Genomic DNA, 23,354 nt, shown 5'->3' on the forward strand with positions numbered 1-23,354 from the left:
TTTTGGATAGTCAGAGAAACTGGATCTGTTGACTATTCCATGAATGCAGGATATTGCAGTGATATTAAAGGCCTAGAACGCGATTTTCGGTGTTCGCTAAAGCTCCATGAGCAATAGCATGCTGCTCTTTTCTTCCGGTAAGGTAGTGTTACATGTCGACTTCCATCGAAGTCCAAGCACGATGCCCCCATTCTGTCCAGCATACATTATCCGCGTCTGCCTCGCACAAAACCTGAAATCATACACCCGATGCACGCGTTCCTTACGTACAGGGACTCAGACAGACGCCGACGATGCCCGAAATCCCATCACCTTTTTCTCCGAAACTCCGATTTGATCTGGATGCCCACTCCAGCATACCCCCTCTACCAAGTAGCAATGCTTCTAACCCATCTTATCTTGTCGGTCTGTCGATCTCCCATCTTCACTTGGCCGCTGGCCCCGAGGTGCCATTCACCTGCGCCGCACCTACCGTCGCGTCCCCACCCACCGCCACCTTCTGCGATTGCGGCTGCGGCGTGTGGCTCCCCTGCTTCACCGTCGGCGTCGCGGTCTCTCTAGCTGGCGACGCATGCCCCACGCTCGGGTTCGTGTTCGCCGTCGCGAGCATATCCTGCTGTTGCTGCGGCATGACCTTCGCCGCCTGCTGATAGTGGTTTTTCTGCACCGCGAGATGTTCCGGCGCTTTGGTCGCGTCGGCGGGTAGCGTAGACGGCAGCGGCATGCGGGGTGATTGCGACGAGGAGGACACGTGGCGTTGGTGGGAGACGGCGCTGTTGGGTCGTGGTTGATTGGGGCTGGCGAGGTTGACAGGGCGGGGAGACAGGTGGCTCAAGGGCCCGGTGGAAGTCGGCGTCGGCGTCGCGTAGCCGGGATGTGGTTGAGGGTAGGTTGGTTGGACGGTCGGGACGGGCGCCGGTTTAAGAGGGGAGGCGTTCCGCACGTAGGGGGACTGGCTCGCGGACGCGTTCATGGACGCTGCGCTCGAGGGGCGCTGGATATAGGGCGCTGGCTGCACCTGGGCGTTATATGGACGGTTTTGGACCGGGGTGTTTTGGTAGTATTGGTTCACCGGCGGTCGCTGTGCCGCTGCTGGAGTGTAGTTCTGCACCCCGGTTGGACCATAGTTTGGACGGACATTCGATGGAGGGTAGTTTTGTCCATATGCGGCGGGTCGAGGTTGAGTGAAAGTGCCCGGTGTCTGATAAGCCTGCGGATTGCTGGCAGACCGTTGGAACTGAGATAGCGGTGTTCGCGTAGCATTGGAAGCCTGCTGTGGATAATACGAGTTCGCAGCGGGTCTCGCATGTGTGTTTGGCGCGACGGCGGTCCGGCCATATGTTTGGGGAAGAGGCGTATAATGACTCGACACGGGTCCCCGATTCACCGGCGTACCAACCGGAGCGGCGTTGTATGCAGGCACCTTCGGATTTCTTGGCGGGGCCGGTTCCTCCATGACGCCCCGGTGATTTGGAGCTTCGAACAGAACGGTTCGAGAAATGTTGAGCTCGTCAAGCTGATCCCCGTTCAGCTTCGCAACTGCATATGGAGGAAGAGAACCAATCATGAGAGACAACTGCATCTTGAGAGTCTCATAGATAGCCATCTCGCCAGCTGTCGGCGCACTGGGGCTTCCGGTAAGACTTGTGAGGGAGCTGTTGTGATTGACCGGGGTTCGGGTATTGGAAGCCAGTGAAGCATGTCGGATACGCTGGAACGAGTAGAGTGTCTCCAGCAGCTCCGAAATCTCGGCCAAGACCTCATCCACCTCTTTCTCCTCTTTTGAATGCATGCCCAGTTTCCTCTCAATGTACTCGTGGTCCTCCACAGGGTCATACTCCTCCAATGCCTCCTTGATCCGACTTTCGTCAATTTCATCATCGGCGTCAGGTGCGGCCACTTCTCCATTCGTTTCGCTGAATTCAAACACTTCTTCATCCGGCTCAAATCGTGGTTTGCCGATCTTCTGCCACCAGATGTCACCCTTGACTTCGGATGGGACAATTGCCGTCGAATCATCCCGGCTTGGCGCAAAGCTCGAATACACGCTCCGGAACAATGCCGCCTCTCGCGCTTGCTGCAAAGATGCCACTGCTTCTTGCGATAAAGGCGGATTGGCCTCTCCGGTGCTCAACGCACGATCTCGCTGCTTCCGCTTTGCTTCCGGAGACGTTGGTTCTTGAGTGCTGTCCACTCCGTTATACCCGAGCCACTGTCCGACGGAGAGCGACTCCCTGACCCAGTTATAGCTTCCTCGGCGGGACATCCGTGATAACGCATCTTGGGATACGAAGCTGACGCTGGAACCGCGGGTGCTGAGGTGTTTAACGGGTTTCGGAGGGGTAAGCGGCAAGGTATTTTGAGGCGGACGGAATGATTCGCCGAATGTCGGCGCCTTGATATCGGAATCTTTGCCCTTGCGAGGGACCACCTTGACTGTTGACAGGACATTGGGGAGATCGCGTTCGTGAATGGGCATTTCGATCCCAACCCCGTTCTCGAATTCCGAACTAGCTGCGTCGGAGGCGGAGATCTGCTTTTTAGATTGGAAACTCGAGAAGAGCTGTCGAGGAACCGGTGCATTCGCGAAAAGAGTGAGGACCGTTCGTGGTTCGCCTTGCACCGACGTAGGCCTATCCGCAGCTCGAGCACTATCCTCTCCTTTGGTGGGGACCTTCGGGGTCGATGCTAGATCCGCTTCCTGTCTCGATACAATGCGCTCCAACTCCCCTTTGAATGCAGTCGCCCTAGCGAATAGCTTCGATTCATCATCGGAGAGTTGCCGGGATACACGCTTTTTGTTCTCGGATGAGTATTGCTTAGCCGCAATGGGGGCAAGCACTTGGTCGAGAACATCGTCGACGTCTTGAGATAGTTCAGCTAGTGTTTTGTAGTGTTGTTTCTCGAGCTTTTGTGAGATGGTCGATCGTGTAGAGATCTCATCGACTTTCGCGCGTTTAGACGAAGGCTCTCCATTGGAAAGTCGATGATCGTCAGGTTTTGTAAGGACATGATTAAGTATTGAAGGTTCAGGGTCGAAGCTGGAGATGAATCGGGTCAGCGCTGAGACCCAAGCAGAGGATTGGAAACAATAAGAAAGTCATGAATATGGAAAGGTGGTGCATATTGTTCTCACCTTTTCAGAATAGAGTGTATATCGGCAGCGAGCTGTGAATCTATTGATGGTTCATGGTCTGGAATCGTGTGCTCTGATGCGGCGACACCATTAACGTGCGCGTTCCCTTCGCTATCGTCGCGTTTCCGTTTGGAAGCGATGGTCGACTCGGGCGGTTGCTCGGGTGCGGGTGGAGATAAAGTGCCGTTCACCGTCGACATGGTCGCGTTGCGCCTGGGAAGTCCCTCAGCGGCGCGTGAGGTGATGGAGTTGATGGTGGAGGGACGCGCTGTTGCGCCGTCGCCCTGGCAAGGGATCGTCAAACTGGCCTTGTACCCTTTCGAGATTCGACGTGTTGAGGGTAGACCAGGTACGGTGGGAGGGATTAGTGGGAATGAGCGCAACCCAGGCCACGTACCACGTCTAGTAAAGAGCGAGGAAGAGATCAGGGGCAGCAGAGAAAAGCCGGGGACGAGGTATAGGGAGATATGGACAATCAAGTGCAGAGTTCACGGCGAATGAGTTTCACGCCGAGAGTCGCGAGAGTCGTTGGTCGCTGCTCAGTCAGTCGCTCTTGCAAAACTTCGGGCATTAGGGAGGGGCGGAGAAAGTGTTCTTCCGGGTTGTCATCTCCTTGTTGCCTTGTATGGATGCCTTTGTTCCTTAATGCCTGATTTGGCTTCATTAATGCCTTGGTGCCTTGGGATATTTCATCGACCCCTGTCACGTGTATGTCTGGGGTCGAAGAGCCCTGCACGTGATTCGTCTCCAATTACCAATATGGAAACTTTCCTCCTCCTGCTCAACCAACCTTCGAGCTCCTGCATTAATCGTCCAATTCGCTTCTACATGTGTCATATTCTCTTCCGCTGAGTGATATTAATCCTCTTCCTTTCATTGGTGTTCCGGTGCCGTCTTTTTGCCCTGTCGATATGAACAGCGGCTGGGCTCATCCTCCGTGAGAGTATCGCGTTGCATGCTTTGTCGAGGTTGCGCGACCGCCCTCTATCGGTCTCACGTCGCGTTTTCCCGCAATTCCCGCTCAGTTCCGACGTCCCGGCCTTGGGTTAGTCTATCCTATGATTGAACGAAACGAAAATGGAAATGCTAACGACGCGTAGAAAAATGTCTGTCGGAGCTACTCTGCACGGGCAGAGGCCTCAGTCTCGTTGCAAAACGAGGTTGACCAACCAACGGAAACAGTGACGGATGCAGCGGGTGGCCCGTATCCCAGGAAACGGATTGCTAGCTATCACCGACATGGGGCGGATAAGGCCATGAATCGCGGTCACCGAATTATTAGCCTGCACCGGTACAAGACGGTTGAGATCGTGAGAAATGAAGCGCCGGTTACGGATCCTAGCCGACATGTTACTCTCGGGCGCCAGTACAAGAGGCTCGAAATCATAGGAGATGAAGCGCCGTTTACTCCCAACTCCATTGGCCACTCAAAGCATGAGCTCAATAGCGCTACCCCCGTCGCAAAACTCGAAAGTCGTATTCCGGCCACAGATCCCGAAGCTTCAAACAAGCGCCAATCGGATACTCCGATAGTATCGTATAGCGTTGCCGAACATTCAGGGGATCTCGAAAGCTCAAATGAGCGCGAATCGTATACTCCGATAGTCTCGCATGCTGTTGCCGAACCGTTAGAAGATCTTGAAAGCTCAGGCGAGCCTGGATCGTATACACCGATAGTCTCGCATGCCGTTGCCGAACCTTTAGCGAATCTCTTGAATCCGCGGAGAATTGAGGACAAGGGTGGTGACTTGGACTATCTCAGTAGAGCACTTGTCATTTTGCAGGAACAACACATCCTTCCCAAGTACATTCTGCCTGCCCCAACAAAATTTTCCGAAAAGGCCGACGTCGTGCATCGCTACGATACTTTGCGCTCTAGAGACAGACCCGCGAGTAGAAAGTGGGTGTTGGCATCGTACATTCAAGCGATGAGCCAAGTGGTTCCAAGGCGCGACCTTCTGGCGGTGGACTTCAGAACGGCGATATGGCCGCATCACGAGCAAATTGCGTCCTACCTATCGAAGGCGGACTTACCTTGTCTTGCCTTGGAGGGGCACGATGCCACTGATCTGTTCAACTGGGCGACGATTTTGCTGTCAAGACGTCCAGGGCGTGAAATAATCGAAGGCATGACGAGACCCCCTCTCGAAGCGTCTGGCCCAAGTCGGACTCGGGTTCCGGTATTCGTCCTGTTAGCGGTGCTTCGACGTCGCAAACTTCACCCCGACTGCATCTGGGATATCTTGCAGTATGTGTCGGCGGCTTTCGATGACGCCCATGCGTTGCATAAGTCCGATCCTAGCGCCACTCGCACATTGTCTCGGCAGAATCGAGCCACGGAGATTTTGGGGAAATATCACATGCTTCTCATTATTGGAAGGCTTCTGCGTCATGCGCGTCAAGTGCATACCACTCTTCTTTCCGACATCGCTGGACTCCTTTGTCGGCACTTGGATTTTCTGCAGCAAATTTCCACGCCTCAAGTCCACGGTCCACCTGTTGCTCAAGCCCTTCAGACAGCAACGTTCTTGTGTAATAAGGTTCTGAATGCCCTGGCAATCACGCCGACGACTCACCCACTCCGTGATTCTTTTGCAGCTGAAAATGCACAATTCACCATCCTTGAGAGGATGGCAGGGTTTGCTCCGCCTCTGATCGTCACTTCAGAAGGCTACAAAGCCGTGATCGCAGTCTTGCTACGGAGACCGAAGACCGAAAGAGAACGCGATTGGGCTGCAATGAAGAAAGGGAGCTGGCCGCCTTGGAAAGAAGACCGGACTGGACTAGATGAATACAAGAATGCGGCGTATGGCACGTCCCGAGCCGGGGCCGCTTTGCTCCGTATGAAAGAGGCCGGGTGCGATACGGGCGAATGGGGAATGCTCGCCCATCTCTTCGCGGGCTGGGATACGGACAACACCCCTACTATGCAGGTTCGAGCGAAGTTGCCGAACACAGACAGGAAGCTACCGGAACCCGACCATTCCATCGCCGTGCAGACCGGCATTTGGGCCGCGCGAATCACCGCGACGAGGACATTGAACGAAGCGTGGGCTTCGTTCTTGGCATTCAAGTCCAGCGGGACGTATGCTCCGAGTTTGTCAGTGACCGGATCCGACGTGTACGAGGCCATGCTTCGGAAGATTGTCGCGCAGGAAAACGCGAAGATCGAAAAGTCCAATACCGCCGATTTCAGAGACCCGGCGATGTCGTCGCAGTCCATACCGTTACCCGGCGACGGCATAGAACTTTCCCCCGAACCTGCGTCCACTCACGAGTGGACCTATGTTTCGGCACCGCCTCCCTCTTCCAACGAACTTGTCGGCGAGATGATCGCCAAGGTCAGGGTTTCAAAGAAGTGCGCCCAGTTCATTCTCGTCAACGTTACGGACGCTACGCGGCTTCAAAGCCTCCTTGAGTTACTCTTCGACGGCTCAAGAATCAACGAAATCATTTGGTCATCCAGACCCGAGCATCAAATGCATTGGAAGGAAGTGCCCTTACCTGCCATCAAATGCGTTATTGCTGCTCTCTGCCGAGTGCCTGCGGTGAAGGGAATATCGGACGTCATTCACGGCCCTTCGGTCTCGAACATATGTCCTCCTTTACGCCTTCGATCGCAGCACCCAGTTGTCCACGCTCTTCATTTATCAGCTTACTATCCCCACTCGAAGAAGTTCGTGTACGCCATGGTCCTTCGCTGCCTCGAAAAAGGCAACAACACGAAAGATCCGGTCGGCATCCGCGACCATCCGCGGTCCCTTGATAAGATATACCGGGTCGCACTCGCACGGCACGCTGCTCAGACCATCGCCGTCGAACAAGAGCCTCTCGACCTGCCCGGCTTCTCCAGCATTTGCAACATACTCCAAGCAGCGATCATTCCGAGTCATGACTTGTTGCGATGGCTGGAAACCCACGACGCCCACGAACGAATGAGCGAACAACATCCCGCCATCATCGAGACGGCCCAGTGGATCCTCGACCATGGCTCGTTCTACATCCGCGAATTATTCTACCGCGCCGTCGGGCAACCGCAGCCGCGAACCAGCCCAAATCCAAATCCGTCGCAGCGACCCGTTTCGCCCCGATCCCCCACCCCGACTCTCTCCCGCCTCTACACCATCCCCGACCCCGCCGACCTACACCGCCTCATCCGCACCCTCGCGTCCTTCGCCGACCACGAAGGCCTCCTGTCCATCGTCTACTGGATGGCCGAGCACCACACCGCACTATCCGAAATCACATCCAACTCCGTCGGTGGGCGTCGGCGCTTTCGCACCCTGCTCGTCGCAATCCGCGTGTGGTTGGAGCGGCCGGCCGTGCAGATGATGGATCATAGGAACGACTATGTGAAGGTGCTGCGGATCTCTGAGCGGTTTGGTCGTGGTGTTCCGGACGAGGCGGTGTTGATGGCGAGGGAGACGGTGGAGGGTGTGGAGGGGTGGGGGGGTTGGCCGGCGTGGGATGAGGTGGTGCATTATATCAATCGGTCAGGCGATATAGGGCCGTATCCCAATACACACGATATACGACACTAGATTATCTACCAGTTCTTCGACGATGTAGGCAGCACGCCCATTTCGGCATGGCCGTCTCTTTTCAATCTATGATCTACCAGTGACCTTAAGCAGTGTTCCTTCACCGTCGCCTGCAACTCCTTGTTCGTCGTAATCAAAGTCACCTGCTTAACAATCATGTTGATCATCGACGGTGATCTCCAGACAACTGCTTCCTCACTTGCCCGACACCTCCTTGACGCATATACCTATTTCCTACCTCAGTCTACTTCAGCCTCGCTAAACGTTCGATTCACTGGTGATGTTGCCTCTTTGGTCGAGGGCAGATTCTTTACCCAAATAATGTTTGAATAACACCACTATTTGCCAATGAACATGAACCGCGTGCCAAACAATACGCCGCTAATATATACAAGAAACCGGTTCGTTAAAAAAGTCGTAGAGAGACAACGGCATCCTCTCGCTTCTCCTCCTCGACTCGCTCTGCACCCTCTTGATCCATCATCATTAACAATAAACAACCACTCCGAAAACAACGCCCGACTCTCTGTCCTCCAACCCACCTCACCAGCCCGCTCTCCCCCTTCCCTCCTCCCCCCCTTCCACCGCCTCCACCCACAAATCCCCCACCCCAACCCCCACCCCCAACCCCACCAACGCCCCAAACCTCCCCCTCGCCGCCCTCCCCACCCTCTCCACCCTCCTCCTCACCAACCACCCCCTCACCACACTCTGCACCCCCACCACATCCCCCACCAACCGCTCCACCCTCCTCTCCAAACACCCCCTCCAAGCCCTCTGAATCCTCCTCGCGGCGTCGATCACCTCTTCCCGCGCACGCACTACCAGCGCGCACTCGCGGGCGAGCGTAGCGCACACGACGCGGCGGTGAAGGGCGGAGAGAAGGGAGCGGCGGAGGAGGTGGGTGCGGAGCGCGCGTTGGATGGTGGTGGCGGCGCGGTGGCGGCGGGCGAGGGGGAGGAGGCGGGAGGAGAGGAAGAGGAGGATTTGGAGGGTGAGGGTGGGGGAGGGGATGATTGGGGCGGTGGGGGGGGAGAGGAGGCGGAGGAAGGAGGCGGAGATGGCGAGGGGGGCGAGTTTGGTTGGGAGGGGTGTGGAGGAGGTGGAGAGTGATGGTGAGGGGGTGGTAGTGGGGAGGAAGGCGGAGTATTCGTCGATGATGGCGGAGAAGGCGTGGCTGGAGGCGAAGGAGGTGGTGAGGTTGGTGATGTGGATTCCGTGAAGGTGGCAGATGAGCGTCGCCCAGGTGCGGAGCAGAGCCTGCGATTTGGCGACGCTGTTGAGCCGCTCGATGGCAGAGTCGTCTTGGATGTCAAGCGCGGAGAAGTCGGCAGGGTGGATGCGCTGCTTGGCTCGTTGGATCTCCGCTTGCACTTCCGTCCAGTCGACAAGCAGGTCTTGGCCGTACTCACTCACGAGGGCCCAGAGGAGGCTGAGCGTCTTCTCGCGATGGCCGTCGACGATATCGCTTGCTGAGATGTCTTGGCTCAGGTGTCCCATGGAACCCGTTGCGTTGGCGGCGGCGCATAACGCGATGTCGACGTTGTACATTTTGTGCGTGCGGGACGTGGCAGGGACTTTGAGGTGCTGAGACAGGATCCAGTTGTTGCCAGTTGGATCATCGATGTTGCTGGTGAGGAGGTCGCCGTCGGGTAAGGTGAACGTAATAGTGGCCTCACCGGCCATCTCCCTCTCGAGGACACGTTTGGATGGGGAATAGAGGAGCGCCTCAACAAGTCGTGTCAACATCACCCCGTCCCGGAGATCGGTTGCCATATTCTCGACGTGGTAGTCGTACTCTTGAAGAGGACTCTGAATCGTCTGCAGCGAGTAGTTCAAATGGCCGAGCGTCTTAACGATATCTCCCACGGACGGCAAAAGCAGTCGACCGAGTGCGACCAACACTTCCATAGACGACTTGTGCGTTGAAGTCTTCTGAAACAAGCACTTGGGAGCCACTTCCGCTCCCTTAGCTTTGTCGAGAATAAGGATCAGCATCAAGCTTCGGAGGACCGTCCTTCGCCACGAGCCGACGGAGGACCCAGCATCTTCCGCATCTCTCCCAAGCGACCGCGCAATTCCACCAATGGTCCCAGCACTGCTCTTCGCTTTCGGTGCGTCTTCGTTGTGGATAAAGAACGCATTAAAGAACGCCCCGAGGAGCTTCCTCTGTCGCCTACCAGCACGCTCAGGAGATAGCGACGCCTGCGGTGGTGTCCCTGACAAGCGCGCATCTTGCGGTATCTCCCTTCCCACGATCGCCTCTAATGCCGGCTTGAGCAATTCATGGTCATAGGAGTCGATCCAGAGCGTGAGAAACTTCTTCTGCATGCCGATGTCCTCTTTCAACCGGACTTCGCGGGTGATGGTATCTTTGGGGATACAGAGTGCTCCATAGCGTAAGGAGGCTTGGATCCGCTTGTACGCGATGGACAAGTCGTGCGATTGATAGATGTCCAGTAAACGGCGTCGCATAGTACTGTGTTTCTCAATATCGAGATAAGATTTCGGCTCCAGTGATTTGAAGATCCCATTTAGGAGCTGCGTTAGAGATGTCTCTTGTTGGGCCAGCCAGTGCTCCTCATACAGCTCGGGTCGATTGAGGTCGTCCGTGATAACTGGGAATTGTTGCGCCTGCTGGCTCGCTTTGTGGACCGAGGACGCTTTGGCAGACTTTTTAGGCACTCCGCCGTTTGATGCTAGACGCGGAGAGGTGTTTGGGCTATTTTTACGATTATTTGTCGCAACAGGGGATTGCCTCTTGACGGTGGCTGCGCGATCCAAAAGTCGTTCGATGACAGGCTTCGGACGCGTTGCGATAGGGTTCTGATTCGAGGTCGGTTTCGGTTTCGGTTGCGAATCGCGTGGAGGAGTGTCCAATGCCGGGAAGAATTTCTCGATAGGTGTATCCAGCGGACTCTGAGGGTGTGTCCGACCTGCGTTGAGTTGCTTTCTTTCAAGATTTGCACCGGTCGTATGCAGCGGCTTCCTAACTTTTTTGTGCTCCAATTCCATTTGCTTTGTAGACACTCGCCCCGGCGGTACATTTTCTTTCCCATCTCCCATCCCCTCGACGTCTTCATATATGGTTGGGGCCTGCAGTTGGCGCTTGGTCGCACAAAGTGGGATCCTCCTCGGTGCCGCAGCCAGTGACTTGCGCGAACCCCGAGACGACTTCACCTCGGTGCTCTCCATCTTCGCGGGCTCTTCTTCTGCCAACGTGAGAAGCCCAAGTCCGAGATCCGCCGATGACGGTCTCGTGTTCGAATATGCGCGAGACGGGGCGCCGGGGTGGATTGTCATGATGGTGGTGTCTTCCGAAGGGACGTATATGGTTCGCCTGCGCGGGGCTTTCTTGAGCGGAATATGGTTTCGAAGGGACGGTTGTGCCTTCGGATCCGCCATCTCGTCTTGCTCCAAGTGGTCTGGCAGCAGAGTCGGCCTTCGTTGACGTGATGAGTTGGCAGCGGGAATGACGGGCAGCGGACCTAGCCGTGAAGTTCCGGGGATTTTCTGAGCTGGCTGGGCTAAAATTGAAGTTCTTCGTCCTCCACGATTTTTGGGGATGAGTGAAGTGCGTCGGGCATGGCTGTTGCCTGTGGGGAGCTCAAGATGTCGTTGCCGGGGATCGTCATTCACCTCTTGAGGACCCGCATTAACAAGAATGCTTTTCCGCACTCCTGGAGGTGGTCTGCGTGGTTTTGCTTTGTGAAACTGTTCTCGGACCTCTTTGGTGAACTCAACATTTCCCGTTGTTGATTCTTCGTGAATATAGGCCGTGATTGAACCACCGTCCTCCGCCGAACCGGGTGGAGAAGGCGGCGGACATGGTGTCGCATGGGAAACTCGTCGCATAATTCAACACTCTTTAATTCAACAAATAAAATATGCCCATAATGAGTCTTCCGATGTATATACTGCATGGTACCTATCTCACAAGATGAATGATGGTGATCTTGTCCACCATCGTCGTCAGTGCACAGGTATCATGGCATTGTTTACTTTCTGCCTGGTTTCAAAGGGCAACCACAGACTTTATGCCTTTCGGCCTTACAGCCCAGCCGAGCTGTTGCATCGCTAATTACAGAAACGCCACAAATCATCCCTTTGTGCCTTGTCGCCTGAGGTATCTACTGTACCAGTACGCTAGCCAAATTTTGTCCTTCATTAATGAAGGGATAGCTGAGATTCTTCTCACCACAGGGAGAGCAAACAAAAGGAAGGAATAGCAGTAGTAATCTATTATTTATACAGTACAACAGGGGCCTGTAATTCAGTGAACATATCTGGTTGAATTCAAGGGGTAACTGAATTTACCAGTGATCTCTCTGCCAACAGGAAATTCCCTGCCTCCGTGGATTTGCCTGAGGCCTTAAGCGGTTCATCCTTGCTCCTCTAACAATCTTTCACGTCAAATGTCAAATGCCCATCACTAACAAAACCATGACACCCCCACCAAAAATTTCCCTGGCTTAACTAAACATCTATCGTTCCCGACTTCTTCCTCACTGTCTTGTCCGCACTATTTAGACACTGTGACAGACGCTACCGGTCTTGTTGCTTGTGTCGGAGACCCATAGACACCTACCCCTCCTGATATCCCACCACCAACGCCCCGGAATCCAAAACTCGCCCCAGCCCTCTGTCCGGGTTGATCGCAGCCACACGCCCTCTGCGCTGCGTACACTTTCATGACCAGAGACATATAAGATTCTGGGCGTATCTCTAGGCCATAATGTCTCTACTCCCTCCAGAAGTGCAAGCGGCTCTCGCTCAGCTGCTTGTGGCGCTGCAATCCCCCGACAATGTCCTCCGAACCGAAGCGGAGAAGCAACTGAACGACGACTGGGCGGCTCAGAGGCCGGAAGTGCTTCTGATGGGCCTGGTCGAGCAGAGTGCCGAAGCAGGCGATTATCCAGTGAGCAGATCTTCTGTGACAACCGGCACGACATACATACGAATTGGGGACTAATATGCCATTGCGCTTTAGGTGAGAACCTTTGCTGCGGTCCTGTTCCGACGGATCGCGACACGGACGAAGAAAGATGAGAGCGGTAATTTCAAGGAGACGTTTATTTTACTGTCTCCGGCCCATCGACAGGCGATCAAGGCCAAGATGCTGGAAGGGCTCCGGTTGGCAGAGAACAGAGAACTCCGGAACAAAATCGGCGATGCCGTGGCCGAAGTGGCTCGCATGTACTCCGACGAAGGTAAAACGCCCTGCTTGCAAATCTCTGTCGCTATTGGTGGTCGCTAATTTTGGTGGACAGGCGAAGTATGGGCAGAACTACTTGAGGCCTTGTTCCAAGCCAGCCAGTCGCCGAACCCAGAGGTCCGCGAAATTGCTTTCCGGGTGTTCTCCATGACACCGCAGATTATCGAGAAGCAACATGAAGAAGTTGTCCTAGAGTCATTTACAACGGGGTTCAGGGATCAAGATGTTGGGGTAAGTTGGCATCGGATACCATGGAGTGCGTGTCGTCTAACAGACCAAGGTCCGGCTATCCGCCATCGACGCCTTCTCAGGATTCTTCCGATCAATCAACAGGAAGAGCCAACAAAAATATTATTCCCTCATTCCCGAAATCCTCAATATCCTCCCTCCTCTCCAAAATAATGAACACTCCGACCAGCTGTCGAGAGGCCTCCTGTCCTTGATTGAACTCGCCGAAACCGCTCCGAAGATGTTCAAGCCTTTGTTCAGCAACCTTGTCACGTTTGCTGTGTCCGTCATTCAGGAGACGGACTTGGATGATTCAGCCCGACAAAATGCCTTGGAGCTCATGGCTACCTTTGCCGATAATGCGCCGCAGATGTGCAAGAAGGACCCGAACTACACCTCGGAGATGGTCACGCAGTGCTTGTCTCTTATGACCGATGTTGGACAGGATGATGACGACGCCGAGGAGTGGAACGCTTGTGAAGACCTTGAAGCGGACGACAACGACCTGAACCACGTTGCTGGAGAACAGACCATGGATCGGCTCGCAAACCGGCTCGGTGGCGCAGCGCTTCTTCCACCGACATTCAACTGGCTTCCACGAATGATGAACTCCGCCGCGTGGAAAGATCGACATGCCGCCCTAATGGCGATTTCGGCCATCTCAGAAGGATGCCGGGATCTGATGATCGGCGAATTGGATAAGGTCCTCAACCTCGTGGTTCCCGCTCTCGAAGACGCGCACCCTCGCGTGCGGTGGGCAGGATGCAATGCGTTGGGCCAAATGAGCACCGATTTCGCCGGGACGATGCAGGAGCAATACCACCGAGTCGTGCTTCCCAGCATTATCCCCGTCCTCGAAGCCCCGGAGCCACGCGTGCAAGCGCACGCTGCGGCTGCGTTGGTCAACTTCTGCGAGGAGGCGGAGAAGTCGGTCCTCGAGCCCTACCTCGACAATCTCCTTAGCCATCTGTTGCAGCTCTTGCAAAGCCCGAAACGCTTTGTCCAGGAACAGGCGCTCTCCACCATTGCCACGGTCGCGGATTCCGCGGAACAGGCCTTTGGACGATATTATGATACCCTAATGCCGCTATTGTTCAACGTGCTAAAGAACGAGCAGGACAAGGAATATCGCCTACTAAGAGCGAAAGCCATGGAGTGCGCAACCCTGATCGCATTGGCGGTTGGAAAGGAGCGCATGGGACAGGACGCGGTAGCTTTGGTCAACCTCTTGGGAGCCATTCAGCAAAACGTCACCGAGCCCGACGATCCTCAAGCGTCGTATCTGCTTCACTGCTGGGGCAGGATGTGCCGTGTTCTTGGGGCGGACTTCCTTCCATACATGGGCGCTGTGATGCCACCTTTGGTTGAACTGGCCAGTGCCAAGGCGGATATTCAACTCCTCGAGGATGAGGACAAGGTCGCGACCGTCGAGCAGGACGACAACTGGGAGATCATCCCCCTCAAAGGCAAATTCATCGGCATCAAAACCAGCACTCTCGACGATAAGTACATGGCTATCGAGCTGATCGTCATCTACGCTCAAGTCCTCGAAGCGGCGTTCGAGCCGTACGTGAAGGACATCATGGACAAGATCGCCCTTCCCGGCCTGTCTTTCTTCTTCCACGACCCCGTCCGCACCGCCGCCGCCAAATGCGTCCCGGCCCTCCTCAACTCGTACAAGAAGGCCCACGGCGGCGAATCCTCGTTGCTCATCGAGCTGTGGGAACCGACGATCCAAAAGATCCTCGAAGTCGTCGCCACAGAACCCACCATCGAATCCCTCGCCAACATGTACGAATGCTTCTACGAATCCGTCGAGATCCTCGGCCGCGGATGCCTCACCGACGCGCACATGGGCGAGTTCGTCAAGAATGTGCAAGGCGTGCTGGAGGAGTTCGCCGAGCGTGTGCAGGGACGCCTTGAAGAAGCGCAGGAGCGTGAAGAAGGCGACGAGGAGTCGGAGGAATTCCTCGCTGCCGTCGAGGACGACCAGACGCTGCTGTCCGACATGAACAAGGCGTTCCACACTATCTTCAAGAACATGAGCACCGCGTTCCTCCCGCACTGGGAGCGCCTCCTCTCCTTCTACGAGGCCTTCGTCCGCAACCCCGACCCCACCCAGCGCCAATGGGCCATCTGCATCTTCGACGACGTCCTCGAGTTCTGCGGGCCCCAGTCCTTCGCTTACAGCCGCCTCATCATGGAGCCGCTCGTCAACGGCGTGCAGGACGAGTTCCCCGCGAACCGCCAGGCCGCTGCGTACGGCGTCGGCGTTGCCGCGCAGAAGGGCGGCCCGCAGTGGGCGGAGTTCGTGGCGGGTGCGATGCCGCTACTGTTCGGGGTGGTGCAGCGGGCAGACGCACGCGGCGAGGATGAGGTGTATGCGACGGAGAACGCGTCGGCGGCGATCGCGAAGATCTTGCATTTCAATGGGTCGAAGGTCACGAATGCGGAGGAGGTGGCGGCGCGATGGATCGATACGTTGCCGATTGTGAACGACGAGGAAGCGGCGCCGTACGGATATGGATTCCTAGCTGAGTTAATTGACAGGTTCGTCTTCCCTTCCCTTCTCGTCTATCATCACCCCCTACAAACCCCATACTAACCTCCCCCCTCTAGACAAACCCCTGCCGTCTACACCCAAGCCCCCAAATGCTTCACCTTCATCACGCAAGCCCTCGAAGCCGAAACCCTCCAAGGTGCCACCGCGGTGCGCGTCGTCGCCGCCGCCAAGAAGCTCGTCGCCGCCACCGGCATGGACGCCAACGCGGCGCTGAGCACCATGTCCGAAGAGACGCAAGCCACGGTTCGCGCGATGTTTGCGTAGACGAGAGCTAACGGTGGGTATAGGTCGGATGCGGCGGTGGAGAAGCGTGTCAGTTATGTGGATTATGGGGATGATGCGAGGGGGAGGTTGGGGGCGAAAAAGATGTTTCTGTGGGGGGGGGAGGAGCCAGGGGATGATGGGTGGTAGGGGGTGGGGGTGTTGGAAGCGTCGGAGGCGATTGTGGGTTGGTTCTATGTCGTGAACGATTGGTCTAGCGCTTAGGCAGTTGGTGGTCGAGGACCGACGCATGCTTCGCTCTTCTCGAGGGAGTCAGTAGACGCGCTTGGAAGCTGGAGAAGGAATTCGATAGCAATGAAGCCTCGAGGTATGGATGTTTAGATAGCATTTTTTCTACTCTCGCCGCGGACGGGAGATACCAGGCATGAGGAAGGGAGAATTAGATCTCAATGAAGCGGTCATCATTTTCGCGGTGTCGCAACTTCTGCGATGTGTTGTGGATTGGTTAGTGTTATCCCCGATGCTCTCAAGTCCTCAAACACCTTATATGGCTGGCAATGAACATGCTGAGGATCGAAATTTTCATCGCAAACACAGTCGAGGAAAGTCTATGCTTAATTTTTGTTCCATACCCTGTCCTCTAGACCATCAAAATGCGATTCTCAAAACCCCAACGCCATCGCCATGCTCAATCCTGATATCTATCTGTTATAACCCAATCCAAACTGTTCCCAACAACAACCCCATCCTCCTATATATATCCCGTCCCTCCTTCACCTTCCATTCCCCCTCCCCCTCCCCATCACCTCTTCTTCCTCCCCCCCTTCCCCCCACCCGGCTTCAGCGCCGCATGACCTAAATCCTTGATATGCTGAAACATCTGCGTCTTCGAAGGAAACGCTGCGTTGCAGACCGCGCACTGGAACTTCAGTTCCTCGGCGTCGGTGGTGGCAGCTGCGGCGGCGCGTTTGGCGCGCTTTTGGGCGGCTTTACCGAGTTTGGGGGTAGGGAGGGGTTTAGGGATGGGGTTGAGGGAGGGGTTGATGGAGGGGTCAAGAGAGGTGATTGATGAGTCGGAGCGGTCGCGGAGGTCGGTTTCGGAGGAGGAGGAGTCTTCGTCGGTATCGGAGGCGGGAGCGGGGGGCGGTTTTGTGTCGATGTCGAGGGAATCCATGGCTTCGTCGATATCTTTATGCTCGAGTTCCTTCTCTGAGAGGTCTACATCTTCCTCCTGTGCATCCACCTCCGCCAGCCCATCCCCACCCCCCTCCTCCCTCTCCTCCTCCATCGGCGTAAACGTCCTCTTCCCTACCCCATCCAACCCCAAATCCAACCCCTCCGCCCTCATCTTCCTCCTCAACGCCTGGACTGCCTTCAAATGTTTCTTACTCTTCTCATGCGCTTCCACCTGCCGCTCGCTCTTAAACCGCTTCTTACACACCACACACTCAAACTCCTCCTCCTCTTCCGTCCCTTCCTCGCTCTCCTCCGCCTCGTCCCTCTCACGCGCCCGCGCCCACTCCGGCACTGCCTCCCCCCCAGCCCGGATCTTCGCCTCGTGCGCCGCCTTCGACCGCCTCGCCTGCGCCGCTGCCGCCGCCCGCAGTGCCGCTTGCCGCTCCTCCTCTGTTTGCGCGTTCGGCCGATACCGTGGGTCGCGCCGCTTCACGAACGCCACGAGCGTGCGCACCGCATCGTTGAACTCCCAGCTCGCCTCGTCACGGAGGCGCTTATTTTCTTTCTCCATCGCGCGCCGGTACCGTCGGTCGGGCGCTTCCGATAGGCGGTATTTGTCGCGCCAGGCGAACGACTTGGCGGTCGAGAAGCCGCTCCAGATAGCGTAGAAGGGGCGGACGATGTCGTCGTAGTCGTCCTCGCGGTGGCCGAAGGGAGGGTATTCGGGGATCTCGACGTCCCCGGTTTGCGTGGCGGCGACGTCCTCTTCGGTGGCAAGCTTCTCGAAGAAGTCGCGCAGGAACCCGTAGAAGCCGGAGGGGGCGTCGGAGAAGTCGACGCCGCGGTTGAACTTCCGGGTGGTCATGAGGATCTCCTCGGCGGTGGTGAAGCGGACGTCCTGCTCGAAGTGGACGTCCTCGTGGGCGCCGCCATCGCCGCCGCCGAGGATGTTGCTCTCGTGGGAATCGTACCAGGCGCGCTCGTGCGGATCGGAGAGGACTTCGTAGGCGGATTGGACTTCGGCAAAGCGTTTGTTGGCGGCTTCTTCGTCGTGGCGGTTTTTGTCGGGGTGGAGTTCGAGGGCTTTGCGGCGGTAGGCTTTTTTGATTCTGAGGTGGGTTAATGTATGGCTTCGGTGGGGGGCGAGAAGTGAGAGCGTACTCATCGTCTGTCGCTACCCGCTCTACGCCTAGCAGCTCGTAATAACTCGTCTTCACCTCTACATCGACCGCAGCGGCGGCGTCGCTCTGCGATGACTGCCCGGCACCCATGGTTGCGGTGCTCGAAGGACTTCAACGTGTCTACCGCGAGTGGAAAGGCCAAGATCTCATATGTGATGGATTATAATGACATAGTACACCCAACCTAGCAGAGTCTCACCGCATATCAGGGAGTTGGTGCAAGTTTAGTTGTTGAGGAAATGTCTAGGAAATCGCCGTGGGGAGGTGACTTTCGGTTCCCAGAAGAGCTAATGGTAGATCTATATTGCCATCATTCGGTATCCCTACCGATTTACAACCTGATATTCTTATCTTTAGTTGTTCAACTTCAACACTATCGTCATTTCTCCAGTGCTGATAATAATAATTCTGTTGTTCAAGATGCGGTTCACTCTCTTGTATCAGAGCTGTATAAAGTATTCATTACGGTATTTCTCCTCAGCATGTGATTGGCCAGCACGATTGTCAGCGTTGGGTACATCAGGCGGAGAGACCACGACGTATTTGATACAGACCAGCGAAATTGCCTTCCGGTTTTTGGAGCTTCACTGCTTAGTGCTCCTAGATCTAATCCTTTGGCCTGCGACAACTTTGTATCCGAGATAGTGTATACAGTACATGAAATCAAGGTCTTCGCTCAGAGCTTCCTCCATCTATCTAGGACGTTTGTCCGAGTGTCAAGTGTGATAGTAGACACTCACCCTTGCTAACATGGCGTCATTTACGGATAGACGCGTTAGGGAGCAATTCGGTGCTTCATGCGGTTAGCCAGCCGTACATGCCGTCGTTAGAGTTAACAACATTTCCGCGGGGTCCAGATACGTTTCTATCTCGCGCAGAGGTAGCAAAGAACAGCCTCTACTTGCATCTTAGGTCGTGGTTACAGTAAGCTGATCGATCGCATCATAATGACCCTGGATGTTATATTGTTCCTGGTTACTACGCGTAGGAAGATAGAGCCAGCACATTACCCCTGCGGTTGTTACTATGTACTGCATCATTTCTTATTATACATGCTATGGAAGAGGAGGACTTGGCCTGCGTCTCCGAAAATTGTTACAGAAAGACTTGGAATCACCTCACACTCACTATGGACGCCATGTGATTCCTAGTTACTATGCGTGGGAAGATGAGTAGATCACTCCGGCGTTCGTTACAACCGAATACTTTTATATCGTGGCCATCGATGCCATGGAAGAGGAGGACTTGGCCTGCATCTCCGAAAATGATTACTGGGACCCTATCAATCACCTCATTCTTACTAGAGAAGAGATGGGCTTTGACCTGCATCTCCAATGCTGAAAGCGTATCAAGCACATCATACTCATTATGGATGTCATGCTATTTGATTCTTACATCCGTTGCTACATCAGTCGTTATTGGGACTAGACTGTACATCTCGAGAAGTATATTTGACCTTTCTTGCCCCCCGGTCCATCTACTGAGAAGAATTGGAACGAACCTCCTATTCCTACCTGCCCTACAACGCCATGGCAGTCGAACGCTCCAGGGACAAGTCGGAAGATGACTCCGGCCTATCTTCCGAACAGCTTGACGTGGGGCCTGCGGTGACAAAAGTTGTCTTGGACGATGCAAAGTTAGTGACAACGAAAGGCAACATTATAACCAAAGAGGGGGCTATCGTAGCCACTGGAGAAGTCGACTCGAGCATTTCGGCCAATCCCTTTGCGGATCCCCAGATCCGAGACTACTACATTGGTGTCTATGAGAAAGCAAAATATGAGTGTCGACATGTCTTCGACGCGGATGCCACATGGACAAAAGAAGAGGAGAAGAAGATCATTAGGAAACTCGACTGGCATGGTATGTACACTATCTAGTGTCTACAGACTCGACTGACGATTATTTGTAATAGTATGCTTGTGGGCATGCATCATGTTCTTTAGTCTACAGATCGATCGTGGAAACATCAATCAAGCCGTTTCGGGAACTTTTTTAAAGGATCTTAACCTTAATACTAATGGTAGGTAGACCGACATTTGCCTTTCTAATGATATCTGATTTAAAATATTAGATTACAATCTTGGACATACCGTGTTCCTAGTATCTTTCCTCTTAGCCGAGTTGCCATCTCAATTAATCTCAAAAAAGTTCGGTCCAGACCGCTGGATTCCTACCCAAATGGTCTTATGGTCCATAGTCGCCATGTCGCAAGCAGGACTTCGAGGCAGATCCGGATTTCTTGCAACTCGGTCTCTGCTTGGAATGCTTGAAGTATGTTAGCTGATTCCCATAATGCTTCCCTACTAATTGAATCAAATATAGGGTGGTTTCATCCCAGACCTAATACTTTGGCTCTCCTACTTTTACACCGGCCGGGAGCTCCCCATTAGGTTGAGCTACTTCTGGACAGCCCTAGGCCTCACTGGTATCATTGCTTCTCTCCTTGCCTTTGGAATCTTCCATCTCGAAGGCCACCATGGTCTTGCAGGCTGGAGGTATAGTTCCATTTGTTTCATTCTTGGACAATGATTGACACAATTTCAGGTGGATCTTCTTAATCGAAGGGTCGATGACATTTGGCATTGGCATTACGTCCTTCTTCCTCATGCCAGCTTCTGCAGCCCAGACAAAGACGTGGTTTCGACCTAAGGGATGGTTTACTGATCGCGAACTTACTATTGTGGTGAACCGAGTGCTACGAGACGATCCCAGCAAAGGTGATTTAAACCTATATCCCGAGGCGAGCCGAGACTGATCTATGGTAATAGGAGACATGCATAATCGACAGGCAATCACCCCAAGTCGACTGTGGGCTGCACTGAAAGATTATGATCTCTGGCCGGTAGGTATCTTCTTAACTGGGACACCAGCGGATGCTAACTGTATATCAAGCTTTACGTGCTCGGCGCCATCTGCAATGTTCCATCGGGGCCACCCACTTACTATCTCACGCAAAGTCTTCGAAATCTTGGGTTTAGTACAGTAAGTATTCTCTCTAACATGCGTTCCACCAGCTAATGCCTTTAGTTCCACACCAACCTTCTTACCATTCCATCAGCGGTGGGAGGTATAATCACTCTTCTCCTCATTACCCGGCTAAGCGAAAAAATCAATGAACGCGGGCTTGTCGTCATACTACAATCCTTATGGACCCTTCCTTGCATTATTGCTCTCAGAGTGTGGCCAGGTCTTATGAAAGAGCAATGGGCAACCTATGCTCTACTCACCGTTTTACTAAGTGGTCCATCTGGCTATGCTATTAACGTGTAAGTGTAACCCTCTGTTAGATAGGCGGGAACTCTCGTGACCGGAGTTAATGATTTTGGGCATTGTATAGGGCTTGGGTGTCGAGAAACTCGAATAACGTTGGCTCTCGCAGCGTATCTGCCGCTCTATTCAATAGTAAGCTATGTTCCTTTCGGCTTCCAGTACCACCAGACCTAACGACATCGCTCCAGTATGCGCTCAAATTTGCAGCATTATCTCGGCAAACATCTATCGTGAAGATGACAAGCCGTTATACAAGCGAGGTAACCAAGTCTTGATTGGAATCAACGTACTGAGCATTGTTCTGTTTCTTAACGCAAAGATATACTTCGTCGTTAAGAACAAAATTCGTGAACGCAAATGGAATGCGATGACCCCCGAGGTAAGTATGCCAGGTTTGGCTTTCATGGATGCTATCTACTGAGGATCAAGGCTTCGTGTCGTGTGCTGACTATTATCTTAGGAGCGCGTTGACTACACATACAATACTACGGACACTGCTAGTCACCGACTCGACTTCCGATTTGCGCATTGAGACTCAATGAGTCAATGTCCGATATATCGAGCTCTATTCGGCTTCACTTGTCCCGCGCCTAGACCTATTCTAAACGTCCTATAATTTAACGATAATAAAAATCTCCCGGGAGCTGGCAGCTGTCATGGTTCCAGGCCTGTGGCCTGTCTCCTGAATGATAGTCACGTGACTAAGTCAACTGTCGAAGTCTTGGACATCGCGCACGCGTCGTAGATAGCTCTTCTTCTTTAGCTTTGCAATAAATGAAAGTGGTTCTCGTAACTTCTGCGATCAAACCGTCTCACTACCCAGCTGATTCTAATAAGGGTAGAGACTGCACTGTTCTGAAGTGTTCACATTTGTGCAGCACCTCAAGGAGGATCTTCCCACACTGGCTGCTGGGCAGCGCTTTGTGGTGGATAAATGGAATGTGACCGTTAACTGGAATATCCGGTTAGTATGACCGTGTACTTAAGTATGTAGAGATGGGCTTCGACTAAGGTTAAATTTTTGTCCTTTCTTAACTAGAGTTTCCTAATGGTAGTTAACTAGCCATGCCAATACAGTCAACCTTCGCTATAACGATTGAATCCGTACAGGCGAATCCAATCGTTATAACGCGGATATCGCTAAAATGAATTTTCTTGGCAGCATTGATTGAGAATCCGTGCAGGGAATCTTATCGCTATAACGCGAATATCGCTGTAGCGGTAATCGTTATAGCGTTACCTCAGCAAGCTCAGGCCATTGTGGTAGTGCCTGAGGCAACGAACCGCGCTATACCTAATTGGTATGGTTCTCTACCAAATAGCCTGAGGATCCTGTCATTGATTTTTGGCCTGAGTTAAGATCGTTTGTATGAGAGCAATTTAATCACTTCAACCTCGTTTTCCTCCACAACGAGCTATCACACAGTAAAATTGACATGTTCAATCGAATCCTCTATCATTTCTTGACAACCCAGTGAAATTTGGACGATGTCAGATCGAACCTCCTCTCGGCGCAGCGTACAACTGAACCCAACGTCTCCAGAGGTGCTTGAACTGCGGTGGTTGGTTAACGATTCTGACGCAGTCTGGCTTCTTACATATCAGCGTTTTTTGCAAGACACAAGCTTGGGGAGTAGAAAAAATTCAAATTCTAGATAAAGTATACCTTGCTGCACAGCCCAGTGGATTTAAGGGCAATTATAATAAGTCTTCGTGTTGTTATTGAAGAATATGCAAAAGTGAGGTTTCCAAAATCGTGAGAAACACATGAAAATTATCGAACAGTCAGTGTGTACCATTGACAGGATCCTCAGGCTAT

At 53.8% G+C, this 23,354-nt stretch overlaps 6 protein-coding genes across 6 annotated transcripts; 3 read left to right on the plus strand and 3 right to left on the minus strand.

The window, feature by feature from the left end:
• Nucleotides 1-41: 41 nt before the first annotated feature.
• On the minus strand, nucleotides 42-3,657 carry P152DRAFT_515758 (uncharacterized protein). The gene is made up of 2 exons (XM_033682915.1): nucleotides 3,137-3,657; nucleotides 42-3,041 (listed from the first exon to the last, which is right to left on the minus strand). Exons 1-2 carry the CDS (start codon nucleotides 3,334-3,336, stop codon nucleotides 425-427), a joined length of 2,817 nt encoding a protein of 938 aa, XP_033532218.1. The 5' UTR covers nucleotides 3,337-3,657; the 3' UTR covers nucleotides 42-424.
• Nucleotides 3,658-3,938: 281 nt separating this feature from the next.
• On the plus strand, nucleotides 3,939-7,677 carry P152DRAFT_515759 (uncharacterized protein; the record flags this gene model as incomplete). Its single annotated transcript, XM_033682916.1, has 2 exons — nucleotides 3,939-4,181; nucleotides 4,237-7,677. The coding sequence occupies exons 1-2, from the start codon at nucleotides 4,092-4,094 to the stop codon at nucleotides 7,675-7,677; spliced, it is 3,531 nt and encodes a 1,176-aa protein (XP_033532219.1). The 5' UTR covers nucleotides 3,939-4,091.
• Nucleotides 7,678-8,343: 666 nt separating this feature from the next.
• Nucleotides 8,344-11,608, minus strand: P152DRAFT_420489 (uncharacterized protein; the record flags this gene model as incomplete). The annotated part of the gene is made up of 1 exon (XM_033677152.1): nucleotides 8,344-11,608. A coding segment is annotated over exon 1 (3,189 nt), but the record flags the coding sequence as incomplete, so codon positions are not given.
• A 494-nt stretch (nucleotides 11,609-12,102) lies between these two features.
• Nucleotides 12,103-16,028, plus strand: P152DRAFT_460286 (ARM repeat-containing protein). The gene is made up of 5 exons (XM_033679867.1): nucleotides 12,103-12,595; nucleotides 12,668-12,887; nucleotides 12,948-13,123; nucleotides 13,173-15,670; nucleotides 15,740-16,028. Exons 1-5 carry the CDS (start codon nucleotides 12,413-12,415, stop codon nucleotides 15,945-15,947), a joined length of 3,285 nt encoding a protein of 1,094 aa, XP_033532221.1. The 5' UTR covers nucleotides 12,103-12,412; the 3' UTR covers nucleotides 15,948-16,028.
• A 679-nt stretch (nucleotides 16,029-16,707) lies between these two features.
• On the minus strand, nucleotides 16,708-18,669 carry P152DRAFT_515762 (DnaJ-domain-containing protein; the record flags this gene model as incomplete). Its single annotated transcript, XM_033682917.1, has 2 exons — nucleotides 18,243-18,669; nucleotides 16,708-18,190 (listed from the first exon to the last, which is right to left on the minus strand). Exons 1-2 carry the CDS (start codon nucleotides 18,350-18,352, stop codon nucleotides 16,708-16,710), a joined length of 1,593 nt encoding a protein of 530 aa, XP_033532222.1. The 5' UTR covers nucleotides 18,353-18,669.
• A 1,122-nt stretch (nucleotides 18,670-19,791) lies between these two features.
• Nucleotides 19,792-22,351, plus strand: P152DRAFT_439512 (putative allantoate permease; the record flags this gene model as incomplete). Its single annotated transcript, XM_033677641.1, has 11 exons — nucleotides 19,792-20,125; nucleotides 20,178-20,285; nucleotides 20,337-20,536; nucleotides 20,588-20,760; nucleotides 20,810-20,982; nucleotides 21,034-21,107; nucleotides 21,158-21,247; nucleotides 21,293-21,531; nucleotides 21,603-21,667; nucleotides 21,724-21,914; nucleotides 21,996-22,351. 11 exons carry the CDS (start codon nucleotides 19,792-19,794, stop codon nucleotides 22,065-22,067), a joined length of 1,719 nt encoding a protein of 572 aa, XP_033532223.1. The 3' UTR covers nucleotides 22,068-22,351.
• Nucleotides 22,352-23,354: the final 1,003 nt, after the last annotated feature.

Source organism: Eremomyces bilateralis (genome assembly GCF_010015585.1).
Source record: "Eremomyces bilateralis CBS 781.70 unplaced genomic scaffold P152scaffold_17, whole genome shotgun sequence".
Lineage (NCBI taxonomy): Eukaryota > Fungi > Ascomycota > Dothideomycetes > Eremomycetales > Eremomycetaceae > Eremomyces > Eremomyces bilateralis.